Consider the following 25,595-nt stretch of genomic DNA (forward strand, 5'->3'; position numbering starts at 1 on the left):
GAGAAATCGCGAGCCTGGGGCGACAACTCCGAGAGACCTGCCGCTCGCCCCGCGACCCCGCCCACCCTTACTTTAGCCCCCTCCCTACAACAGAGCCTCAAAGCTAGGCAGCACTACCTCTATTCCCCACCCCCCTCCAGGGAGAAAAAACATACCAGTGAGCAATGGCTTTTGATGTTCATTGTTGGTCTTGTTTGTGTGTTTATCCAGGTCTGAATGACTCCCTGGGTGAAAATAATGAGATGTTTTCATGGTATAATTGGAGTGTTTGGGTGAGACAGAAAAAGAGAGAGGGGAAGAGAGAGCATGTGATGGAGCATGTGTGAGATTATGTAGTTTTCTTTAGATCAGGGGTGTCAAACAATGCAGCCCAGGGGCCAGAACCTGTGCACCAATGGGCTAACTGGAGGGGTTCATAAAACATGAAGTAATTGCTTGCTTTTTATTTTAGTAAAACTGACTATTATTGCCAGTATGTTGATGGCAGTATGTTGATGGCAGCCTGCTAAAAAAAGTAAAAATAACTAAAATATTTAATTTAAAAGCATTTCTAGATTTAAAACTCTTTCAAAAATCCTAAAGGCATAAAATAAAATTTTGTTTTACTTACAAAATTTCTACATGTGGAGGTTTTATCCCTTTCCACTGTGATCTGTAAATTTAAATGTGCATGTCATGGCAACAAACTCCATGGATGTGGAAAAACTGAAAATGTACATATTAGGCTTATTAACCCTCTCAGGCTCAAATTAAACTTTTTGTTGCTAATGCACAACCAAGTCCTGCAGTGGTACTTTTGAGTAAAAAAAAACCTCATAAAATATGTATGTGGGGTAATCAGGTTGTTAGTTCTTAACTGTTGCAAATCTGCAACGCCTGCCTTGAGAGGGTTAAAAATACTCTGTAAAATGTGTATTCCTCCAACCTTCACTGTAGGCTGCTAACCAATGATTGACATCACAGTCACTTTTATGTACAGTTTGTGCTCAACTCAAGGATTAAAGATGAAGGACTTTATAAAGCAGGACTTCTGATAGCAGTATATCTTGAGCAAGAGGTCCAAGGAGACTGGTTGGCCACCACTGGTCAGAAGAGTCAAATTTATGTTTCCTGATCTATTGGCAGGTGGTTGGTGGCACTGAAGGTTAAATTCATTGCAAAGAGGTGTACAGTACTGTGTATTGTTTAAGTCACTGAAAGATTGTTCACAGTTCACATGGAAGACACCAACATTTCTTTAAGCAATCAGCAACTACTCACCAAATGGGAGCAAAAAGAAAACTGAGGCCGTTCAGTTGGAAAAGTTTTGCATCAAGAGGTGCGACTTTTAGTTTGTAGAGCAATGATCTCCATTTCCTGTTTGGGTCACATTTTTTTAAGATTAATTGCCAGTCTGAGAGTCGTTGGCAAATGTTTGTAAGTAGGTGGGGGTTTTCCATGGAAACTATGGGTGAATGCAGCTATCTGCTAGCAATCAAAGCAATGACAAGGAGGTTTTTGGTGCAGCACCCAGTTACAGCCAACAACACTGAGCCCAGCCTCTTGGCCACTGGTCATGGACTACACATTTTTACCTGACAACCAGAGGTTGCTACAGTGTTGCTGACAGGTCTCTTGGTCTGCATGATGTTCAGCGTTGTAAATCCAACCTCCTTCAGGCTTCTTTCTTGAAATATCCATGCATGTTGCATCTTTCAAAACGATGTGATTGAATCATAAGTGAATGCTGTCAGCAACTTCTATTTTTGACCTTCAGCTGAAGCAGACCACAGAAAGCTCCACCGCTCTGCTCACTTATTTTATATCACTTTATAAATTGAGACCTTCTTCTCTTTTTAAATGGAGTCTCCAAAGCCCATCTGCAGACTAAAGTGTGATGGTGGGCAGTTATTCACCTAAATTGGCCTGAATGTGCGGTTTAATGCTGGAAGCTGTAATGGGATTGTCTGACTCAGTGTCTGATACTGAGAAAAGACATTACAGCCACAGCTGGAGGCAGACACAGAGCCAGCTGTGATGGATGTTTTTAAGGGCACAACTTCATCTCGCCTCAGAGGAACAGCGATATTACCAATGAAAAGCTCTGGTGCTTTAAAATGGTTATCTGTAGCAATTGAATGGTCGTGTTAGGGCGGAGAAAGAAACGTGTTTTATTTTTTTTATATTCTCAAATCATCCATTTGACGACTCGTTTTCTAGGGATTGGAATAATTGCTACCCTTCACTATACAAACGGCATGGTAGTTTATTCTAAGGGTGATGCTACAGAAAATATCAGGGGTTGGTAAAGTCATTATGGTTGAATGTTTAGCAAAAATACATTGGTGCAGTCAAGAAAAAAACTAAGAACAGGATCTGAAACGGTGAAACACTGTCCCACACTGACAAATAATTCATGTTGTATAATTATCATTTCATCATCATGCAGATAAAAGACAGGTCAAAGCTGTGATCTCGTATACTTATGACCTTTTACTGCCCATATCATGTTAGAGATGAAAGATGAAGGTGTTTTGAAAGACTGTACCTGCAGGTATGCAGAAATTGTGATGGGGGTTTAGAATAGGATGGAGGAGGGAAGAGTTGGTCTTCAATCTGCGGTTTGATCAGACATGGTGAGGTGATCAGGATGTGCTCTGAGGCCTTAAAACATCAAAGGCTTCATACTCACTTTGTAATATTCAAATTAGAAAGTTTAATGTACTTCAAGTCTAATTTTACAGAAGCCAGTTTTTACCAAAAAGACAGGAAAATAGGATTAACAAAACCTGATTAAGGGGTATGAAAAAATGTAAATGAGATGTTTTGCTCACAAAAAATCATATTGAATCTTTTTTATGAGGTATTAACTTATCAATAAAGTTGACTAAAACAATATTATAGGGTAGCAGGCTGTTATCGATATTATGAGATTTTGTCATCATGTAGAGATACTAAGAGAAGTTGATGTGAAGTAAAAAAAATCTTACTAAATTAGGAGAATAATAACACTAACTTCTGACGTATATTGATACCGTATCAGTATCGTAATGTTATAAATTGCCCTGCGATAGACTGGTGACTTGTCAAAGGTGCACTTGGTGTTTCGTCTTAGACTCGTCTGGGATAGGCTCATATGAAAATGGATGGATATTACACAAAAGGAGAAGCACAGTTTCTACAAAATCCAAATTAGAAAAAAAGTTACATAAAACAAACAAACAAACAAAAAATACAAAGTAGAAAACAGTTTTAAAAAGGAACAAATGTATGAAGTAGGACAGATTTTCCATCTCTTTTTCTGCAACTGCAGAGCTGAATACAGCCTGTCCAGTAAGTGGTGCTGAGGGTGGTCGGGGTTTCCATGATGGATAACATTTGACTTCCTCTACACGACAGCCACAGTCATTTGGATGACCTTTGCATCAGCTGATGGAGGAATCCAAATAATGTATTGATTCAAACTGAATTCAGACTGAACCACATCCATCTGCACTTATTTATTTTCGGCATACTGCCAGAAATAAGTGCAGACTGAAATAGCCATCTGCTGTAGATAACCAGGTCCCTGACTGAATTATAGCCAGCTCTGAATATAAACTGCTTTCTGTTTCATAGTTTCTCTCCAAATCTTGAATAGAAACTCAAAAAACTATGATGGCAAGTCAAGATTGTAATATACTAATATAATAACATAAAAGATAAAATTAAGATAATAAAACAGTATAAATAAATTCTAGATAAAGTACCAAAAGTCCACATTTTAAATTTGAATATAACTTTGAGATGTTATACTTTACAGTTTTGTAGTATTCCCATTTTTTGTTTTCCCACTAATAATAATAATAATAATAGTAATAATAATAGTGTTCTGTTAATTTTTTTCTTCTGCACTTTCTGGTTTTTTTTTTTTTTGTTTCTTTTCATCGTAGAAACTGACCTCCATATAATTCCAGTAGAAGAAAACTATTCTAAGCCTTGGATCACAAAGATCATTGGTCAGGTAGCTAGAGACACGCATGGGTCAAACCAGACAGAAAACGGGAAAAAAGGTAAACAAGCAGACAAAGAAACATAAAACTTTTCTATGAAACGGATGAGACGTCGTCTGACTCCCTCCAGAGATGCGATATCTTCTCAAAGACAAGTTTTTTTTGTTCTCCGGATCAATAACCCCGCCCCTTCCATCTTCATCTCCTATCGCTGTAAATCTTTCCATCTTTGCTTTCGACCCAAAAGCAGACACAGACACCTCTGATGTGACCCCCGGCGGGCATTTCACACCTCCACTCCTGCTTGTCTGGTAAATATATCCACCTCTCTCTGAGCAGACGAGCCATGGGTCCCCCCACCTCCGCCCCCCATCCCTCTCTGACAAACCCCCTGAGGGTGAGCTAGGCACCGTGAAACTCTCTTTTATGGCTTTCTCCACTGTGGATGTGTAACCTTTGCTTCAGCTTTATAGTGCGGCAGCTCATTGTGTTTTTCCACATTTTTTTTTCTTTTTTTTTTTTCTGGAGCTCAGTTCAGTTTGGATTCGGTCTGACAGCAGCGTGCTGAGAAGTCATACAAACGCATTTGGTCGTGCTTCAGTTGGAAATGAAGCTGGCAGCAATTTCTCCACCAGACGTAGAGACATTCAGAGCCGCACAAGGTCAGTATTACTGTGAAAGCCGGACTGAAAAATACAGACTCAAACCCACTCTGGTGCCCGTCCAAGGTCAGTACACTCCACAAGTCTAGATGAAAATTGCTAAGCATATTTATATTTTTAGTTCCCTTCTTCCAGCTCTGGTGGGTGAAAAATGCAAAGATACAGGTGGTCAGGTTCAAATTGTATACGCAACCCAGTGTAAACGACATCTGACTGTTGTAGCCACACTTCTAAAAGATATTTTAAAAAATGGCAAAACAAGCTCATATTGAAAGGAAAAATAAGCTAATTGAAAGATCAGTGGTGTAGCAATCTCTGCTTACACTTATTACAGTATAACTGTGCTAGCAGTATAAATCAGCTTCACTCATTTGCAAAAATTGTAGAAAACCAGATAATTGGTCAACTCCTCCATTGATCAAACACAGTTAGATCAGAGAGCCAGGCCAGCACTGAGCCAGCACTGTCAACTTTTGTTGACAGTGTGCACATTTTGACACCAATTTTGTTTCTTTCAACAGCCAGCATGACTGCAGTGTTTCTCTAATCCCAAAAGAGTTATACTTCCAAAGCCAGTTTTGCTTTTATAATGTGATAAAAAGGACTTTGCTGCCTTCTTTACAAATAGTGTATATTCTTTGTTGAGCGTGTGGACAGTTGGTGTCGTACTTCTGTTGTTCGTACAATTACCTGTTTTCCCATTTTGTGCTTTAATAAATTACTGAGTACACAGTATAACGTGAAGTTTTCTACACCGTTAATTTTTAAAGTCGTTTAAAACTTGGCAGTCTCCGGTGTAATCCACTCCTATCGAAGATGTTCCAGGTGTTGTTTCTCAGGGAGCAGAATAGATGTATCGATCAAGTGAAGTGAAGTAGTGCAGGGCAGCGAATGGAGGAGGGGGCTATGGGTGGAAGAAGCTTCAGGATGTCTTCAGATATGAGGAGGCTATTCAGGGACTCAGGGATGAGAAAAAAAAATGTCTTTGGTCTCCAGTTTTTTTCTTTTCATCACCTTCGCTTTGTAGTGCGTATGGGGGGATCTTTCAATTTCCTGTTTGTATTGTGGAGACAGCAGTTACATGTATTTATTGATATATTTTGTCTTTTATTCATTAGTTTTTCTTCTGCTTGAATGCCAGTTTTATTTTGTTCCTAGTTGCTTTCTTTCTTTGTTAGTTGACTTTGTGGTCCATTCCAAGTATTTCTATGTTTCATTTTTATTGACTAAGAGCGATGGAGGCCAAATGGACTATACAAATTTGAAAGTGTTAGATGAATGGGTGGATGGATTTTCATGCAGATGAGTGAATGGCTCAGACTCTAAATCTGTTTGCAGTCTGATGGCTCACTTAGTTACATGTGAATTTGTCATTTAGAGCAATCAATAGGAGCTCTGTGTTATCAGGTCAAACTACAGACTACATGGAGGTCAGTATTAAATAGCAATTTTCAGGAAACAAGCCATTCTTCAAAACAAGGCCTGGCCTGATTATCTATTAATAAAATTTCACTTTGTGGAACAGCTCAATAGTAACTGCAGGCCACAGAGCCTCAGGCAACCAGATTTGTAGCCAAAAGAGGAGAAAGAGCATTAGAACCTTTAATTGCTTTGACTAAGACTTTTGAAGTCTGTAGTACCCCCTGGTGGCCTGCCCCGTTAGCAGTTCTAGGTACTACCAGAGGATAAGTACCCACTTGGGATATCCCCAGGAAGTCAATAACTTCCGAGCCATTTTTCCGTTTGCATAAATGCCTCTAATATTTTTAGGCAGCTGTAGCTTAGGAGGAAGAAGGGGAAGGCCAGTAATTGGAAAGTTGGCAGTCCCCATGTTGAAGTGTCCTTGGGTAAGATATTGAACCCGAATGTGCCTTCACTGCATCCATCAGTGTGGGATCATTTTATTCTCTGTGAGCATTCATACTACACACACATAATAAAGTGCTGTGGATGTGTGTGTGAATAGATGAGTGTGGTTTGTAGATAAAAGTGTGTTGAGTGTCCAACAAGAAAAAGTACCATGCAAGTACTCATCCATTTTAGAGGAACTCTAAAGTGATGCAATACCTGGCCAGCAGTCGGTAATACAAAGGTAACTCTTGTGGTCCTTTCTTTTTTTCTTGTCATCTTGTTTCAATCTTTGTTTTTTGTCTGCAGTTATTTGTTTTGCTTCTTTGTGGTGGATTCCTAGTAGCAAGTCGAAGGGAAATACTACCAAAGATTTTTTATGTTTCATTCAGTGTTTCCCATCAACACTGTTGAAATGGGTTTCTTCTGAAAACAAACCAGATGAAAATTCCACAGGCAAGTTAAAGCATATTTCTGTCGACAAGGTCAGCGTGCACATCCATCTCTGTTTGCAAGAACCAGCAGTTGTCACCCATCCGGCCCGGATTATACTTTCCCAGATATTGTTTTTTCCAAACAGATGGATTTTCCCTCTATATCTTGATAAAAACCTTCCCCCATCCTCATCGCTGACATCACCCACATTTGGTGGAAAAAACCCTCAAAATGAGAATGTAAAACAGGCCGTATACAGTGACACTCTAGCACTCATTAGCTCATGCGCTTTCAGTACGTCATCGACAAGCACAGCATTCATTAAGTTCAGTTCAGTCATCCTAGTTGTTGTTGGAACATCATAACTTAGAAAAGTGGACACTACATGAAAAACATTTTCAAATTTGATGTCAGCAAGTAAAAGTTGAAAAAAAACCCAACAACCCCAAATCCCAGGAGCAAACACTTGTTGAAAAAAAACTTCATCTGTGTCTCCAGGTGCGAGCCTCCCGAAGCCCCAGGTGAAGACGGCCTCTCTGGGTCAGGCCGGTAAGGCTCGCTCTCCCCTGCTGCCTGTCTCAGTGCCCACGGCGCCGGACTTACCAGAAGAGGGAGGAACAAAACCCACGGAGGATTCAGCTGCCAACGTAAGTCTGCATTGTGAGCATGTTGTAGCGGGCGTTGCTGATTGATGTTTTGCACTACACCGACATCACAGAGGCGATGTCCTTGTTACACATTGTTTCTGTGGGCCTTTAGTCATAGAAACAATGAATGTCTTTGTCTTTATGTTAAATGCAGTTGCAGCATTGATTTAAAACTGTTTAGACAGCTGTGTGTTCTATGTGTTGTTATAGAAACCATGAATCACAAATAGTTACTCCAGCAATTGGTTGTATCAACTGGTGTTCTGCTGCTCAGAACTGTTTGAGGTCATCTACTGAAAAATCCTCTTAAAGGTTTCTTTGAATTACTGATTTTGGTCCTTACTGTTCCTAAATATCTTTTGGATAGAGGAACCTTTGAGAAAAGATGGATACACAACCCCCTCATGAAAAAGGAGGCCTCGGAGTGGCTAAAAGTTAATGTAAACTGCTAAAATATTGTGCTAAAAATACTCAATGAACACCTACACTTTAGAAGAATACATTTAAAATAGTTATGTTTTGCGCTTCAAACCTTTTTTTCCGAGGTGTATCCTTATATTTAACAATATTATACTGAAAAGCTCATATTTTTTACAGAACAGTATTGTTATTTTACTGTTGTTGTAGATTAGAGGAAGTTCAGTGTAAAGTAATAGTTAAAAGCTATCAAACCTAGCAACCTGGAATTTTACAGCAACTTTTTAACAGTGTAATGCTAGATTCAGGTGCCAGTTTCTCCTATACTACTTCAAGTAATATTTTATTGTTTCTGTGGTAGTGATTTGTTTGAAATTGACTGAAGTAACTTCTTTGAAAGATTAAATATTACAAGCCAGTTATTTTAAATGAGCTGTAGTTTCAGTATAGTAATGTGGTATATAGTAGCGGCAGCTGCAGTAAAAGTAGTACGGATTTGATATTTGGCATCTAGGCTCCATGAGGAAATACATACCTCAGCAGGGAGTGAGCAGAGAATCGGGAGTGATGATAATAACTTCCCCCCCTAGGGGAATGTTGACTCAGAGCCTACAGGTGGATGTTTGCAGAGGTGGTTTTTGAAATGCTACGTGCACAGCATCAGCAGTGAGTGGCAGCAAAGCTTTCAGATGAGCTGAGTGAGCAGAGCGCCGACCGCTTCGGTGCTTCAGCATGTGAAGTAGGTGTGACTGATATGTACTGATATGCACTTTGCACATCGTGTCCTACCTATATTTTACACTCCACCCCTCCGCTCATAATCGCTACATATTTCTTTTTGTCTCATTTGTATTCTGTCAGTAGTTGGCATAAACCCCTTTTGTGTGTATCTATTTTTTATATTTCTGTGCCACTGTTTTTTGCCCCATGGCACAACAACAAATTCCTCGTTTGTTTACAATAAAAGTGATTCTGATGTTTCATTGCGGAGAAAAGCACATTTATGGCAACAAGTACAATGTGTCATCAATATTATCATTACAGAGACTGTAAATTGCAATAGAGCTGATATCTTCACATAGTTTAGGAAAGAAACTGAATTCAGGGTACGTCGATGAGGAGATGCTGTTGTATTTTATAGTAAGAAACTGTTTATGGGGATTTTGTTAGAACTCCTAAAATGACAGTAAAACTGCAGTGAAATAGCTTCATAGCAAGTTAATAGTCTACACAGTACAGTAGCGTCATTTTTAGCAGTTTGTAACCACAAATATTTTGCGTAATTTCTTGCTTTTGTGGAGATCTTCCATCTTCTCAGAGTGCATCAACAGCCAATATAATGTGCCGTTAAAATGAACAGTAAGACTTGTTATAACATATAGAAAATCCTACACATAAAGATTAAATAAACTAAGCACATATGTAAACTTGCACTATTTCTCCTATAGAACAGCAGCTGTATGGCGTCTTGCTATAGTAGACGTAATAAAAATGTGCTTGCTGAGGTTCTCTGTTGCCTATCTTCTGGTCCACACCGACATCATAGCGTCTTTTTCAAACAACGGGAGGTTTGTGCAGGGTTATTGTGTCCTGAGTGTGTTTCTTTATTATTGCAGATAGGAAGTGTCAGTAATGTTCACAGAGCGACAAATAATTATATAAAGTTCACATAGTAAAACGGTGACAGAATCCCTTAAAATTAATCAGTGAAATGTGATGAGTAAGTAATAGTTAGCACAATTAGCACTGAAAAAAAGGACACGCCTTCAATGTAACAACAATAAAAGTTTGAGTCAGATGATCACATTTAATTTAATTAATTTCATTTAAAGTGTTTCTATTATCTTAACCTTAACTGCTATATTCATGTAATTAATTATGTATTCATCCAAGCATCTTATTTTCTCTTGATATGGCACAATAACACTTAATTAAAATGCACTGATGAAAGATACATATTCAATAATAAATTAATTCCTAAAATAGGAAATTATAGTGTACGACAAATGAATGATGATTTGTGGTAAAGCACAACTTGTGTAGTTGTGCTTTGCTTTATTAGACATAAAAAATGTGGTTGCTGGCATTCTCTGTTGCCTTCAGATCTGATATTGGTCCACACACACGACATGATAGCGTCACCACATCTGATCTGGTGACTCCTGAGAGCATTTGACTTCAGTTAACTCATGATCATGTTCAAGAAAGCAGTTATTTGTTTGTTTTTTTTAACTTGATGGCATGCTCCATTATTCTGCTGAAAAGAGGTCTTAAAGGCATGGACATGGTCAGCAAGAATACTCAGGCAGCATTCCAAGAAAATATCCCCCACACAATTACACAACCAGCAGCAACCTGAAAACAAAACGCAAGCTACAGGATGGTATGTAACAAACCACAAAACATGTTTCTGAGATAGTTCTTTTTTTTTTTTTTTTTGCCTGTCCTGTTTGGATCTTTAGCCATCAGAATTGTTGTCTGAAGGCCAAGAAAGATGCCAAGTGGATTTACTTTACCAAGTGGATCATCATGGCCTTGCCATATTGGTCCATTTGATTGACCTTTATTATAATTATGTATTTATTTTATTTTCGTTTTTTAAAGACGGGACAGACATGACCGGGGGATAGGACAGGGAGAAAGAATGAAAGAAAGAGAGGGGGAGAAAGAAAAATAGAGGGGAGAAGAGATGGTGAGAAAGGGGGGAAGAAAAAAAAAGAAAAACAAACAAAACACCTGGATCACCACGATCACCAAAGAGCAACATAATAAAAACAACACCATCACAATAAACCAGCTAATAATAGATAACAGTAGATACTTTTTTAATTTCACCTGTTGAGAATGAAAAAAGAAAACAAGCAGAAGAAAACGAGAGCAATAGAGTAAACAACATCACGATGATCTATGGGAATATAACAGTAAATACTAAATATTAAACATTATTGTGCAGCACGTAATATGGACAGCGCACAGTGTGCTTTGAGGTAGGAGCCAAAAAGGGTGTAGTTTGTGTGTGTGACCACCTGTGTGTACACCTGTGAGGATGAGCGCGCTTGTATTTAAAAGGTTCCTTCATGTAATGATCTGCTAGAGGGTGTGGGGAGCCACGGCCCCGTCCTCCAGGGCATTAAGCAGGTATGGAGGAGATCAAAACTCCAGACATCCAGAGGCCCTCAGAACACAAGAGACCAAGGAAGACCAACAGAGGGGCAGCTGCGCCACTATCCCAGAAAGAGCTGACGAGAGTCCCAGATGAGGGGTCACTCAGCAGCCGCGGAGCAGAAGCCAGGGGGGGTTGCAGTGACGTGCCCGTGAGCTCCGCCGGCAGCCAGCTGCGCCAGAGTGACCGAGCCCCAGGCCGAGAGGCCGAGGGCACCCCACCCCCAAAGTGGCCCGAGTGAGCCCCAGGCTCCAGGCCCCGATAAGCAGCCACCAAGGAGTGAGCCGGTGTGTACCTGGACGCCCATCCCCGGACACAAAGGACCACCAACGCACCGATGTCTGAGGGCGTCTGCCACTGGCAGGTGGAGTGGTGGGGGAGATAGGCCTCCATACCTTGGAGGACCTGGGATGTCCCCAGAGAGGTGGCGTCTGATACCCGACCTGACATATGGACACAGACAAACAGGCACACACAGATACAGACATACATTCCCACCCTCATGCTCTCATATTTCTGAGATAGTTCTAATCCAATAGACACCACAAAAACAAATACAGTTGAATAGAAGTAGTTATGAGCAATAGAGTCACCCATTCTGCAGATATGAAGGAGGCAACTATCCATAGAAACCAAAGCTGTGAAATTTTCATGGTTTACCATGGAAGTCTGTGGAGTGGCCTATAGTGGAACTGCAGTTCTTAGCATTTCTGCACTGGCTTTTTTTAGGCCTGAAAATTGCAGCTTGATTCAAAAGTCAATTAATGTCCTCCATCAAGTGTGTGTTCCATACTGGAAGGTGCAAACAAGCTTATTCTAATTAACTTCTGATTTGACTACTCAATGATTAGATGATCTGATTTGATGAGTCAATTACGAAAGAAACTTCTTGATGCATTCTCAATCATCCAGGAAAGTAAATCTCCAAAAGTTGAATCTGTTCATCTGGACGTAGCGTTTTTCACGAAAGAAACTCACCTCAAAAACTGTAAAAATGAGCTTTGTTTATTGTTCATCATTTTAAAATAAAGGGGGGGTCTTGCAAACCTTCAGATAACCAGAAACGGGTTGTAAAACCAAGGCACACAGAAAGAAAAATAGAACAGAAGGTTGACAGAGGTTGGAATAAACAGACATTCTCACACAGGTGGAGATTTGTCACTACACCTGTTTCCTTCCCTCCAGCGTGTCGGTGGCCTTTCAGCTGTGGAATAAAACAGTGTTCATTAGTGAGTGAAACTGACGAGTGGGGGGGAAAGAAATGGAAGGGGAAAAGAAGAAGAGCAAGGGAAAAGGAAAGAGAGAGCCTCGGTGAGAAATGGGTGTAATAACAGAAAATAGAGGAGAAAATATAATAATATAAAAGCAAGCAGGGGTTTATGGTGAGGTTGAGGTGGTAAAGGAAGAAAGAGGGTGAAGGAAGTTAGATGGAGGATATATTAGGAAAGTGAAAGAGGGGGCAAAGAAAGGCTTAAAGGGCATGAAATGAAAAAGACAATGGTGGAGGCATTCGAATGAGGAAAGGATAATTGTCAGAGAAAGAGGGAGTAATAAGAGATAAAGGAATGACAGGAAGGAAGAGAAATGAAAATTGAGTAAACAGAACAGCAAGGAGAAGGTGGACTTGGTAGAGAAAAGGGGGCTGAAGGAGGGCACAAAGGAGGAAAAGGAGAAAGAAGATGACTAAAAATCACAGTACAGGATGAGAAAGGAGAGGTAGATGAAGGAGAAGTTATAGAGAGAGACTCGGGAGTAAGCGGGGTGACAGATGGGGAGGCTGATGGAGAGGAGAAGAGTGAAGGAAGGAAGGGAAGAGGAGAAGCAGAAAGATAAATGACAAGAGATGATGTGGAGAGACGTTGGACGTCGGGACTTGTTAAATATTCATATGTGACTCAAAGACAATAGGACAGGAATGGGGAGGGGGGTTTCCACGGCAACAGGAAAAGAGAGAGGCCAGAGGAGGAAAAGAGGAGAAGAGAGGAGAGAGAGGTGAGGGAGGTAAAATGAAGGAAAGATTAGAAGACCAGGAGAAAAGAGGACAATATGTGGAAGAGAGGGGGACAGGGGAAAGAGATGGTTACCACGACAACAAGGGGAGAGGGATGCTGTAATAAGGGAGGGGAGAAGCAGGACAGAGAAAAGGAGAGAATAAGTTGGGAGGTTATAGAGGAAAGGAAATAAAGACTGGATGATAAAGATGAGAGCAAATCAGCAGAGAAGCTGATAAGGACGAGTGGAGAAAATGAATTGGAAGTATGGGAGGAAGGGAGGGTGGGATAGAGAGAGGGAGGGAGAGGTCTTAAAGGTCAGCAGGTCTGTCCCTTCATCTGCTGCTCTATCTCTGTAATTGATCTAGTCTTTTCCCATCAGCCCCCTGGCCTATCCATCAAACACACATACACACACACACACACACACACACACACACAGCTAGTTAATAGACTGTGACACAGGGTGAGTGACTAATGTCAGTACTGCACAATGGTGCTTTTATTATATTGTTATACCTGCAAACTATCATAGAAAGAAGGGGAGCAGAATACAATTGGACTTCTATAATGTTTTTGGCCTCAAGCACATTTTTTCTATTGAAAACACAACTCCTAGAAAAATAAGCCTGCATCATTCTTTAAATCAGCTATACATAATTTGGTTTTAAGGTATTTTCAGCAGTGTGTTGTTTCTTCTACAGTGACATAGATGTGTGGCTGTATGGCTCTGTTCTAGCAACTCTCCAGCCTTCCATGTGTGTATATTTAAATCCTGAGGCAGGCAGAGCAGCACCAAGCGGGCACCAATGAAAAGAGACATTGTATTAAATCAGAAACAGCAAGAAGGGGAAAAGTGGCTTGTACTAAAAGCAACAATGGTAGCCAGAAGCAGCTTAAATAGTGTTTGTGATTTACCAATTAAAATCAGCTGAGTCATCAGCCATGAGACTGACCTTCTGGATTGCCAGGCTTTTTGTATATACCTAAAATGTGTAAGATACTAACAAGATAATTACTATATCTGGAAAAATATGAAAATTGAATCTCGACTGATGCTATACTGCTTCCCATTCCTGAGAACTGGATCTAAAACAAATATTCCGTTTTGCTTTTTATTTATTCATTCTGATATCTAATTCTGATATTGTCTTTTCAAAAGTATTAAGGTATCATGTCATAATTTGGGTTATATTATTATTTCCTTAGAGGCAAAGATCACTGCAAATCTGTACCAAGCTTTATGATGATGAAGATGATGAAGATGCCCTGTTACAGGATGACAACGCTTCTATGCATAAAACACTGGGCTTACTGAATCATTTGATGCAGGTGCTGTGACCTTCATTATCACTGGATTGCAATCCAAATGAAACACCTATAGGATATTTTAAATCAACTTGTTAGAGTTTTCCTACAAGATCATCATCAAAACTTAACATGAGGGGAATCTTTAGAAAAAAAAGTGCCAGGACTAGGAGAATCAAGGCATATTTAAGCTTTTCTAGTGCTAGAACTGATTTTGACCAACCTGAAAAAACCCTGTTCACAGCAGTGCTTCTCTGCTGGGTGCCTGTCAGTGCAAGAAAAACCACAGAAAAAACTAAAGGCTAAGAATTCCAGCATACCCCAGGATATTAGGATGAAAACACCTTAATAAGACATTTCATGTTGGTATTTACTTTAATTTGTCTCCAGGAACTAAATGGAATTCAGTGAAATGTTTGTTGAAGTGACAGGAACAGGACTCTTTGTACCTTTGTATGAGTGTCTGTGCTGGCCTCAGTGTGATCTGGACAGCAGGCCGCAGATGGTCCATGGACATCAAAATGAACCAAGTGGCCTCTCACCTCAACCACCAAAGACATCCTCAGACTCTTTATTCTTTGAGTTTTATTCACTCTGAGTGTAGAGTTCGGAATTTTAGACTTTCTGAAAGTCGGAAACGGTTACTGAACATATACGTTACTATCAACTCACTGAAGTGACATCTTATCCCCACTTCTTCCTATTTGAGCATCTCTGCTTCTGTTCATATGATAAAAAATGATAGAAAGAAGTAGACAAATCAAGATCTACAGAAAGTAGCACTTTCCCAGGCTACCACGTGGCCTTAAATATTCCCAACACTTGATTTTTACCTTCTAACACCTGCCCACCATGTTATTGTGGACTTTTTATCCATGAAATAAAAATTATTTGCAAATGCTATAAACCCATATTTTATTCAAAATAGGGGACAGAAACGATATCCGGTGTTTAAACAGAGAAAAGAGAAATATTAGCTCATGTAATTTCAGTATCTCTGGTAACATGTCATCTTGACCCTATGCCTACAGGGCGAACCATTTCTCACTCACTATCGATAACTGCACAGTTTTCCCTTCTTCTCAGGTTAAGAGCCTTGGTGTCACATTAGACAGTTCACTTTCCTACAAGTCTCACATCAATAATCTCACCTGGTCTGCCTATTTCCATCTACGCAACATTAACAGGTTACATCCTTCTCTTTCCACCCAGTCTACGTCCATTCTTGTCCACAGTCTTGTTACCTCCCGTATTGACTACTGCAATTCTCTTTTGCATGGCCTCCCCACAAAAATCCCTCCATAAGCTTCAACTGGTTCAGAACTCTGCTGCTCGCATTATCACCAGAACCCCGTCCTACCAGCACATCACCCCTGTTCTTCAGGAACTTCACTGGCTCCCAGTGAAATTGCAGATAATATACAAACTTCTTCTGCTCACCTTCAAGGCCATTCATAACCTCGCACCTCCTAACCTTTCTGACCTGTTAAGCACTACCTTTCCTGCCCGCTCACTTCGACCTTCTTCTGTCCAGCTTGCTGTGCCTTCTTTCTGCCTCACCGCCATGGGAAGCAGAGCTTCTAGCTGCTCTGCTCCCAGGCTGTGGAGCTCTACCCCCAGATATAAGAAACATTGGTTCTCTCGCCCAGTTTAAATCTCGACTCAAAACCCATCTGTTCAAATCTGCATATTTGCTGTGAATCCACTGTTTGTTCATTTTATCCTGTGCTTTTGTTTTATTGTTCTTCATTGTGTCATTGTTATATTATGTGTTTTTATCTATTGTACAGTGTCCTTGGGTGTCTTGAAAGGCGCTTTATAAATAAAATTTATTATTATTATTATTATTATTATTATTATTATTATTATTATTATTATTATTATTGTGTAATGTGTAATGTGTATGTGTTAGTCCCCGTAGGGAAATTACTCCTCTGCATTTAACCCATTCACCCGTTATTATTATTAAAGCATCTCTTCATCCTAAATAGATCATGTTTTGACACTTTGCTCATCCAGCTGGCCACAGAACAACCTCACCAAGCAGTTATTGGGCGTAAACATTTAGTAGCATCTAATCTCAATGCGAAATTAGTATGTGCAGTCCAGGCTTTTTGAATTTGTCCTTCATAAGCACAATCTGTTCATAATCACTCCCAATTCACTATAATGCAATGCATCTTGCTTTACAGATGCCACAATGGCCGTGAAAGCTGATGGTGAAGGTGCAAAATGATTAAAAGAAAACTTCTTGATTTGCTTCTGACTGTTGAGTGAACTATTTAATGTCCTGAGTGGAGAGAAAATAAGTCAACAAAGAGGTGATAGCACTCAGACCCACATTTTCTTACTAACAGCTTATTCAGTATTTCTGGCATTTGTTCAATGCAGCAGAAAGTCTGTCGATCAGTTCCTTTGTATTCAGCTCTGTTAAATGGCACCACGCCTCTTTGCATCTTTATGTCTCCTCCAAGTCTCCCTGATCGCTCAGAACTATGAGACATTTAATGCGTTATGCATTTCATTGCTAACTCGTAGGAAAGAAAGAGTGGGATACTTGGACAGATGGAGACACGTAACCACATCTATCTAAGTCAGTGTGAAACAAGGTTTGCATGTGCTCTGCTTGCTCTGCTGTGTCGGGATGAATCCCTGACAGAGCACAGAGGAGTTTTATTCAAGGTCAACAGGTCGACAGGGATAACCGGATATCAGAGGGAAACATAGAGTATCGAAGGGCGTTTTATCCCATCGATGAAGCATTAACTGACTCGTTGAAACTGCTGTTACAGGTCAACAAATGAGATCAAAAGGTCACTGGGTTTTTTTAAGGATTTTTTTACACCCGCTTGTGATTTATATAGAAGAATTTTCTGCCCATGTGAAGTGGGCAATCTACAGCAGTGTGGAGTTCTGAGATGAGCTTTTATGTTCTCATTCGAAATAAAAGTGGAAGGTCACAAGGTCGCACTCCCCATGTGTTACACTGACAGAAGACAACCTTACAAGTGCAGTGTGTCCTTCCTTTTCCTTAATGTGAATCCACAACAGGTCTTTATGTCTAGAGCGAGCAAGAGAGATTTATGTCACCTGCTCGACAGCTATGAAGGAGAGATTAAAAATGAACAGAACCTGGTGAGGGAGGTTTTTTTAAGCCTGTTTTTACAAAAAAAAAACCCATAATTTAAATGCTAATTTTAACCAAAATGTGTTTTAAATTAGATGGAAAATTGTCTTCAGAGGAAGCTACATGAGCCACTAGATTAAATTATACTGGCAGACATACATGCCAAAGTGCATATAAAGGACAATGTAGAACAATAGACAATAGAAAAATGGGCCTGGTAGAAGCCAAGAGTATTACAAGGTGAAGTAGCATTGGATATCTCCCAAATTAATTATCACAGGATAAATCTGGAGAAACTAAAACAATGCATGAATAAACTAAAAGTATCCTAAAGTATTCATTGATTGGGCTCATAATTAGCATTATTGGCATGCTGCATTCAGTATAATTTGTGTTGTGTTTTTCAAATCATTAAAAACAGTTTTAGACACCAATTTATTGTCTGAGTTGAACAACAAGAGACATATTTTGCATATTGAGTAAATTTGATCAACAGAACTGGGGTTGATCTTTCCTTTTCCATCCTGGAGGGTCCTTGTACTTGGATCAAGCTTGTCATAGTTATTAAATGCCATTATGAAGACGAAGGTTGCCAAGCTTGGCACAGTCAGTACAGCAAAATCCGTAATATAGCATAATTTTTGTTACTGAATGGAAGGATAAAATTGTGGAAGTACTTTTTCAGATCTCTTTGAGGCATCTCGATGGGGACAGACTTTCTGTATCTGAAAAACATCCCAAATATTTTTGCTATACAGGGAGCCTATACAGTAGATGTTCAGTTTGGCCAAATAGCAGCACTGTTTTAACTCTTCAAATCAACATGAAATAATTACAGGAAAGTGTTTAAACAGAGATTATTAACACATTTATATGTAAATGCATATTAGCTGCCTAGCTTAATCGTTTCTGCTGATTAAGGACCTTGGACTGTACTTCATACGTTTTTTGCTCACTGCCGACTTTTGGGCTTTAAATATATTATCTCCCCCTGCTGGCAATGCAACTTCTTTGTGCGTGTCCATTTGAATTTTTTTTTTTCTAATTTCTTGATTAATCAGCGATTATGTAATTCTCTTCCTGAAATATTTCAGTTACCCTAAAAATGCAGGATGTAAAACAAAATGAAAAGTATCCATCAGGATGAAATAAATCAGTAAAAACACAAGGAAGCATGCAAGGACTTTAACCATCAGTGGATGTATTCCAGTTGCCCAGCAGCTCCCTGAAGGGTTGTCTACACACAAAGCAATCCACTTGCCCTGCATTACTTTTAATCTGACAGGTGGTCACTAGCAGATATTGCAGGTTCCAGTTGCCTAGGTAACTCTGTGATGTATTTACTACTCAAAGGAAGCTGTGAGCTGTGTAGGAACAAATGTACAATGACATTTCACTTTCTGAGAAGCAAGATTTTTTACATGTTTGGCACTGCAGCTAAAACTACACAGTAATAATTTGTAAAGAAGTGAAATCTGTGAATATGATGCGTGATGTATTATACATCTTTTAAGTAAAACTAATCCAATCACATTTACTAACAAGTTACTTACATTTCAGTAGTTTGTATGATGTAACTGCATCAGTCGTTGGCATCGAAAGTTTTTTCAAGGGATGTTTGCTTGACCAACTTTCCCCTTCTCAGAAATCAACTAATGAAAGATAAAATAAAGGATATGAGATATTACGCAATGATACCTTAAATTATTTCAGTTTATTAAAAAAAATAAACATTGTGTAAATCGAATTCTCTGTGCTTTGAAAACTCTGACATTCTGATGTCACAGGACTGTCAGTTAGGTGGTAACTGGTATACGGACTGCTGCTGCTGCTGCTGGTGGATATTTCTTTACTGCTGTTGATGTTTTAAATGGGGGCGGTATAAAAAATCTATATATGACTGGAGGGGGTGTTAACTTGTCCCGAGGCAGAAAACCAGTCGAAAGCTGACCCAACATGATCCATCTGTTCAGGTTAAAAGCTTTAACTGAACCAAACTCATGAGAGATGTTTAACTGTAGACCAGCAAGATCGATTCCCCCCTCAAAACAGGATAGCAATAATAATTAAAAAATATTTTTTAACTTAATCTGTATTTTTAAATATTGCATTCGACAGGCCTTTCAAATCCCACAAAGACTAATATTTTACATTTTACAAAAAATCATTGCCCTCATATTTATATTTTACATTACGGTGCCGAACATCCAGATTACCATCATCAGGGTTGCAGATGGGTCGTGGTTAGAGGAAATCAGGGGATAATCTGACTTTTAAACCAAAAAATGAGCACAAAAGTATAAATTAGTATATTAAATATAACTCATATTAAAGTATTACTATCAATAACAGTGTAACCCAAAGTTTTCTTTATTATTTTATTGTGCTTGTAAGTAAACCACTTTTTTGTGTGTGTCAACACACAAATCAAACTTGTTATTTTTCATCAGTAAGAACTATCTCAAAATTTAGGTGTTCACCTTAATCAGTCCCAGAATGAGCAGATTTAAAGTGATTGTACAATTTTTTCACACAATATGGCTGCTTCCGAAGCTTTGGTGTGTCATATGTCTTATTAATCTAATAAATGTTGTATAAAAACATTTGAGAAAGCTTTCAGATTCTGCATCAATATGACCGAACACAAGCCCACAAAGTTGATGGACACCACCTCTGTTAAGCAGACCTGGTCATTTCTCCAATATTGTACAGAATTGGAATTAACAGTAAATTGGAAGATGACAGTATAGTCGCATGTTTGCAGTTAAGGGGATGATTACCTGATCTGATACCTTTCAAACTGTGTGTGAACAAGCGCATAATGGCACAGGCAACGACAATTTTTGAATACCTAATAAAAAGAGTGGTTGTTGGGGTTTTTTTGGCTGGGAAGGATTTTTAAACCGTCCTTGAAGATTTTCGACCCAGCAGTCCACTGACAGACAGACTGTGTGCAGATGAAGGAATTTCAAGAGCATTGTTGCGCTCCACAGGAGGATCTGCAAGGTCACAAAGGAACCCCAAAAGTTTCTAAGAAACTAAAGTTCTCTATAACACAGAGGCTGACATTAACGTCAATGATTCCCCTGTCAGGGGAACAGAATGCACAACAATGGTGTGCATCACAGGGCTGGAAGGAGACAAAGAAATCTGTTGTCCATCTGCAGTTTGATAAAGATTACATTGACTACTTGTATGTGGCTTAAGGGGGTCAATTCAGAAAGCCAAGCATATGCACTGGAGTTCTGCAGTCATATTTATATAGAGTCGCTGCCGTATAATGAAGGACTTACACAATGACTGTGTACAACACTAATTCTTTACAAGTATATATTGAGGGTCTTGTACATTGACAACATTTTTCGATTAAAGTGTGAGAAATATCTCCACAGGGCCTTTATCGGTTTTCCACAGCACACTGAGGAGAATATTGAATTTTTTTTTTCAGCTGCAAGGACAAACTCTGCATGAAGGCCACGCTCAATATAACACGCCGAGAATGTGTGTCTGTGAGAGACGAGCACTTGACTGTCACACACACGCACACAGATGAAGGCACTTAAGTTGGCACACTGAGAGGTGACAGTTTGTATAGTCGGACAGAACAGGCCATTACACAGTGATCACACATTTGCAGGAGATTTAAGTGAAGTCATTCACTCTATAAGTGTGCCCCATCCTTGGAAACGCTTGCAGACCAGTGACAGCAACAACTCTAACACATTTGATGCAGTCGTCTCGGGGGAGAACTGTTAGCTAAGCTCATTATTGCTGGTTTTATTCTTGATTAAGCCCATTAACTAGAAATCCTGTGAACTTTGAATTCCTGTTGATCGCTGTCCAACTTTTTACTCTGATTTCCCTCCCTCGGGCAGCCATTGGTTCCACATCAGTCAGACTGCAGAGACTTGAAACCTACTGCTGATAGATAATCCATCACAGTCAACACGGAGTCACCTTTTATTTTATTCAGTTATAAGTGCATATTGAAAAGTTTGCACTGCACTGCCAGGCAACAATAACTGAACTCTTGACAGAAACCAAATCAGACACGAGGTTCACTGTGATAGATTAGGTATTTGCAGCCACTTACGACACTGTGCAAGTTGACTCGCACAAAAATGAATGAATGCATCAAAGAGCGCAGAAGAAACACATTAAGCCTCTTAAAGGTATGGCTGGGGAAATGGTTTTCAGCAGTGAAAAAGGTGTGATTTATGTCCTTTCACAGCCTAAATGTGTAGCATTCCTGTTCTCAGAGAAAAGGTCCAAATAAGCTGACCTCCTGTTTGTTGTCTTAGTAAACTGATTGATTTACAATATTAGGTTTTGGAGCTAAAGTAAGCCGTAATACGGCTGGCAGTTCTAAAAAGTGGTTATATCCACAAGAAAATTGGTTGACAAGTGGATGATTTTCACATGTTTGGGTTTTACATAACTAGTGCTGAGTTGTCAGTCTGTAGCCCATATTCAGCCTCCCCATGAAGAGGGTGCTTTCGGGACATAGTTTTGTAATAAAACCCATAACGCCCCACAGAATGTCTTGCTTCCACGGCTGCTAACAGTGCTGTCAGCTGAAGTGGCAATCACACTGGTGCTACCAAAGTGTGGCTCAGGAGTAGTTCAGCCATTTTTACAAGCATTTGTGAGCACATTGCATGCAAATTGCATGCATGCAAGAAACTAACACCAAGTGTACTCAGTCACTGACATACTGTTAAAAAATACATATTTGTAACAGAGCAAAAAATAAAGTCCAGGATTATTTATCACCCAAATACTATCTTCATTATTAAGCATCTTTTAAATCAGGTTTGCTGAAACTGGAAAACAGCATTTTTTTAAAAAAGCTGCTTAACTTTCAGTAAGGTTGGTAGCTGCTTTGGATTGTAGGAGGTTAGGTTTTGATCTTTGGGTAATTAACTAAAGTCTAACTGTTTTCTGGTCTGTTGGCAGGCGATGATCATTAGGATGTTTGTTTATGAGAACATGAAGTGCAGACGCCAGGACTGATTTGGTCACACTACCAACGAAGAAGCACATGTCTGCAAAATATTTCAGTAGAATTTGGTGGTATGATCAAACTGATATCTGAACTCGTCACAACATGACTACTGAACGGCTTTCATACACAAGCTTGTGGTCAGTGCTAACAAGCACCTGAGCAACAATGCAGATATCCATCCTTAGTTATTTTGGAACTAGTTTAAGAGAACAGAAAAATACAGTGGATCGATCCTGGGGGGGCTTGGGTGTAGCCTCAAGCCTGAAATACATATGCTTGAATCTGCCTCATGCATACTTACCCTCAGTGGTGCATCGGTTGGTTCACAATTATAGCTTGATAGCTTTTCTTTAAACTGTATCTACTGTATGTAGTTTTGACACACAATGGTCCATGATTTTATAAAGCTATTAAACTCTGTTTTATTTCTTTATATTTCAGATTTATGAGCAAGATGACCTGTCAGAGCAGATGGCCAGTCTAGAAGGGCTGATGCAGCAACTCAATGCCATAACAGGCTCCGCCTTCTAACATCTGAGCCCGGCCCGGCCCTGAATCACGGCCTAGTCTGGAACCCTTCTTCAAGCCTCGATGTCACCTGTTGTCTGGTCTTTCAAGGCACCAACAGGTCAATCTGGGTTTAAAGATGCCTCTGTGGAATCAGATCTCCGTTTGTGCTGGGTTAAGTCTGTTTGGTTTCTACTGGTCTTGGCTACTATCCACTGGGACCGGGATTGGAAAAAGGAAATTCGAAAGAGGATAAACACTACAGCACACAGCATCAAGAACAGGACCAGTGTTGAGGGGCGTCTTTAGGAGTTTAAACTGAAACCCCTTTAGACCCCTCAACCTCAAAAAAACCCAATGCCTAGCGCCTCGACTTAATGAAACAGGGGGAAAGGATTATCACAAAAAAAGAAGACAAAATTACAAGATCCCTCCTGTTTCTCTTATTTGTGATATTTATTAGCATCCTTCTCCGCTGAGTTATCTTCAACTCAGTTACTGTGACTGTACCTCACTTATTTTTCATTATCGCCACTCCGTTTTGTCTTTTCTTTTTCTTTGGGTATTCCAACTTTGCGCATTTACGGGATGTGCATATGGTTTGAAAATGCAACACAAACCTAAGTGAGAAATGGAAAATACATCCTCAGCCACCAAAGTTTCAGCAAAACTTTTTTTTCATGTGGATTCAAGGTTGTCTGTTATAACAGAGCAAGACATTTTTTTTCTCATCGTTTATCTTTTTCTGTCTTACACAAAACTGTATGATTTGACTGAAACACACATCACTCAAGCCCAAGGTACCCTTCCACTTTCTGGATCTTGAGATTAAAATTGTAAAGTCCGGTCTGAATCATCTGGATCTGGATTCTACTAACTTTTTCTTACAGGACTGTACAAAAACCTCTTTAGACTCCCACAGTTGGTTGCTGCTCCTGACCAAGCCTTTACTCTCCCTAACGCAGAAAATGTCCAGTATTTACCCACAAGGACTTGTGTCGTTGCCAAATTCTCATCTCTGAAAGCTTACTGTAACTTTTTTTTGCTAGTTGTTCAAGTCTGGTCTAAAAATGGACTTGAAGTGGGTGAAAAAGATAAGATTTAAGGAACAAGGTGGAGCTGGTTTGAGATGATCAATTCCATTGTGGAACAAAGAAATGTCTCCGGTTGGAATACAGCGATTGTTCATGTCAAACGTATGTTCAGTCACTTTAAACATGTTAGTCGCAAAGTGCAGCATCGCCCCCATGTTGTCTGGAGGACTAAAGAAGGGTTACAGTCTGTGAATATCAGTGTTGTTGGTCTTTGGGACACTAGTTCACGTGTTCACCAAAGATACATTTTGTAGGACACTCACTGAATCATGGTTATTCTATCAAAAACATAATAAGCACTACCAAAATCGAGAAAAGGGTAATTACGTCATGATCATAAGACAACAGTTTTGACTCTGAGATCACAAAACAATAATTTTGTTTTCTGTCATTAAGTTGTATGCATAATTAGCTTCAAAGCAACCACAGCAGGGTGCTGTGTTGCTCTTGTCAAAAATGGAAGAAAAAGAGATTTGATGTTACCTTTATTATTAATGTTTTTATTGGGATTGGAGATGATGGGGCAGCCACTGATGACGATAATGAGACAGATCTCTGTCATTGTTTATTTTTTCACTGTGCCATTTTACAGTGTCTGGCTGGATGTGAGTGTGCTGTATCTGGGCTTGCTTTTGATGAATCCATATTTATTTTTCATGAGACAAACACGAGTGTACCTCTGTCAACCTTGATCAACCACCTGGAACAATGGCAAAACCGTCAGCTTCACTTTGAGTTTTCTTCAGGTGGTTCTGTTTTTATACAAAAAACAATAAGAGAAAATGTGACAAAAAGATCAACACAAATAATGCATAATCCACAAAGTATATTTTTACATTTGATGTCCTGTCAGAGCTGAGTTTTTTTTAAGTCAGGTTTTTTTAACCACATTTCTGCAGAGAGCTACTTTAACCACAGTGAAATATGATAACCTCCAGCCTTTGAACATGTCAGACATTTAGTTTAATTCAAAAATTCTTTGTTAACTGGTATAAAGAAGCCCTTTTGTGCCATTTGGAGTTTTAATAGAAGCCGTTTAAGAAAAGGTTGACTGAGGAAACAAATTGCAAAGAGGGAATTTAAACCTGAAGCAATTGCATTCAAGGTGTCCTCTGTAGCATCAGTGCAAAGCATATCTACCTTCCTGTTCTTTAAAACAACTGCATTTGCATTGACAGCAGGCGAGAGAACCTGATTTTGAAAATTTGATGGAGATGAGATGGGTGGGGATGTTTTTGTTTCTCTTTCTGAAAGAGAAATCATATTTGTGAAAAGCGGCATTAGGACAGTGAAGAAGGTGTACACTGTAAAAAAAAAAAAAGTCCTAACAAATTGATCTGCGCTGGAGTTTTTGTGAAGGTCTCACTTCTTTCTTTGCTGCTGCAGCAATCTGTTTTTCTAAATATCACCCCCTCTTTCT

At 39.5% G+C, this 25,595-nt stretch overlaps 1 protein-coding gene across 2 annotated transcripts in view; it reads left to right on the plus strand.

Annotated features, from left to right (window-relative positions):
- Positions 1-23,424, plus strand: part of dcc (DCC netrin 1 receptor) — a 346,228-nt gene extending 322,804 nt beyond the window's left edge. For both annotated transcript variants that reach the window (XM_087843481.1, XM_087843482.1), the window contains exons 28-29: positions 7,415-7,563; positions 23,016-23,424. In XM_087843481.1, the coding sequence (XP_087699607.1) occupies positions 7,415-7,563; positions 23,016-23,105 (239 nt within the window). In that variant the 3' untranslated portion in view covers positions 23,106-23,424. The remainder of the gene's footprint in view (positions 1-7,414; positions 7,564-23,015) is intronic.
- Positions 23,425-25,595: the final 2,171 nt, after the last annotated feature.

Source organism: Neolamprologus brichardi, chromosome 7 (genome assembly GCF_056152115.1).
Source record: "Neolamprologus brichardi isolate AB-2024 chromosome 7, ASM5615211v1, whole genome shotgun sequence".
Classification (NCBI taxonomy): domain Eukaryota; kingdom Metazoa; phylum Chordata; class Actinopteri; order Cichliformes; family Cichlidae; genus Neolamprologus; species Neolamprologus brichardi.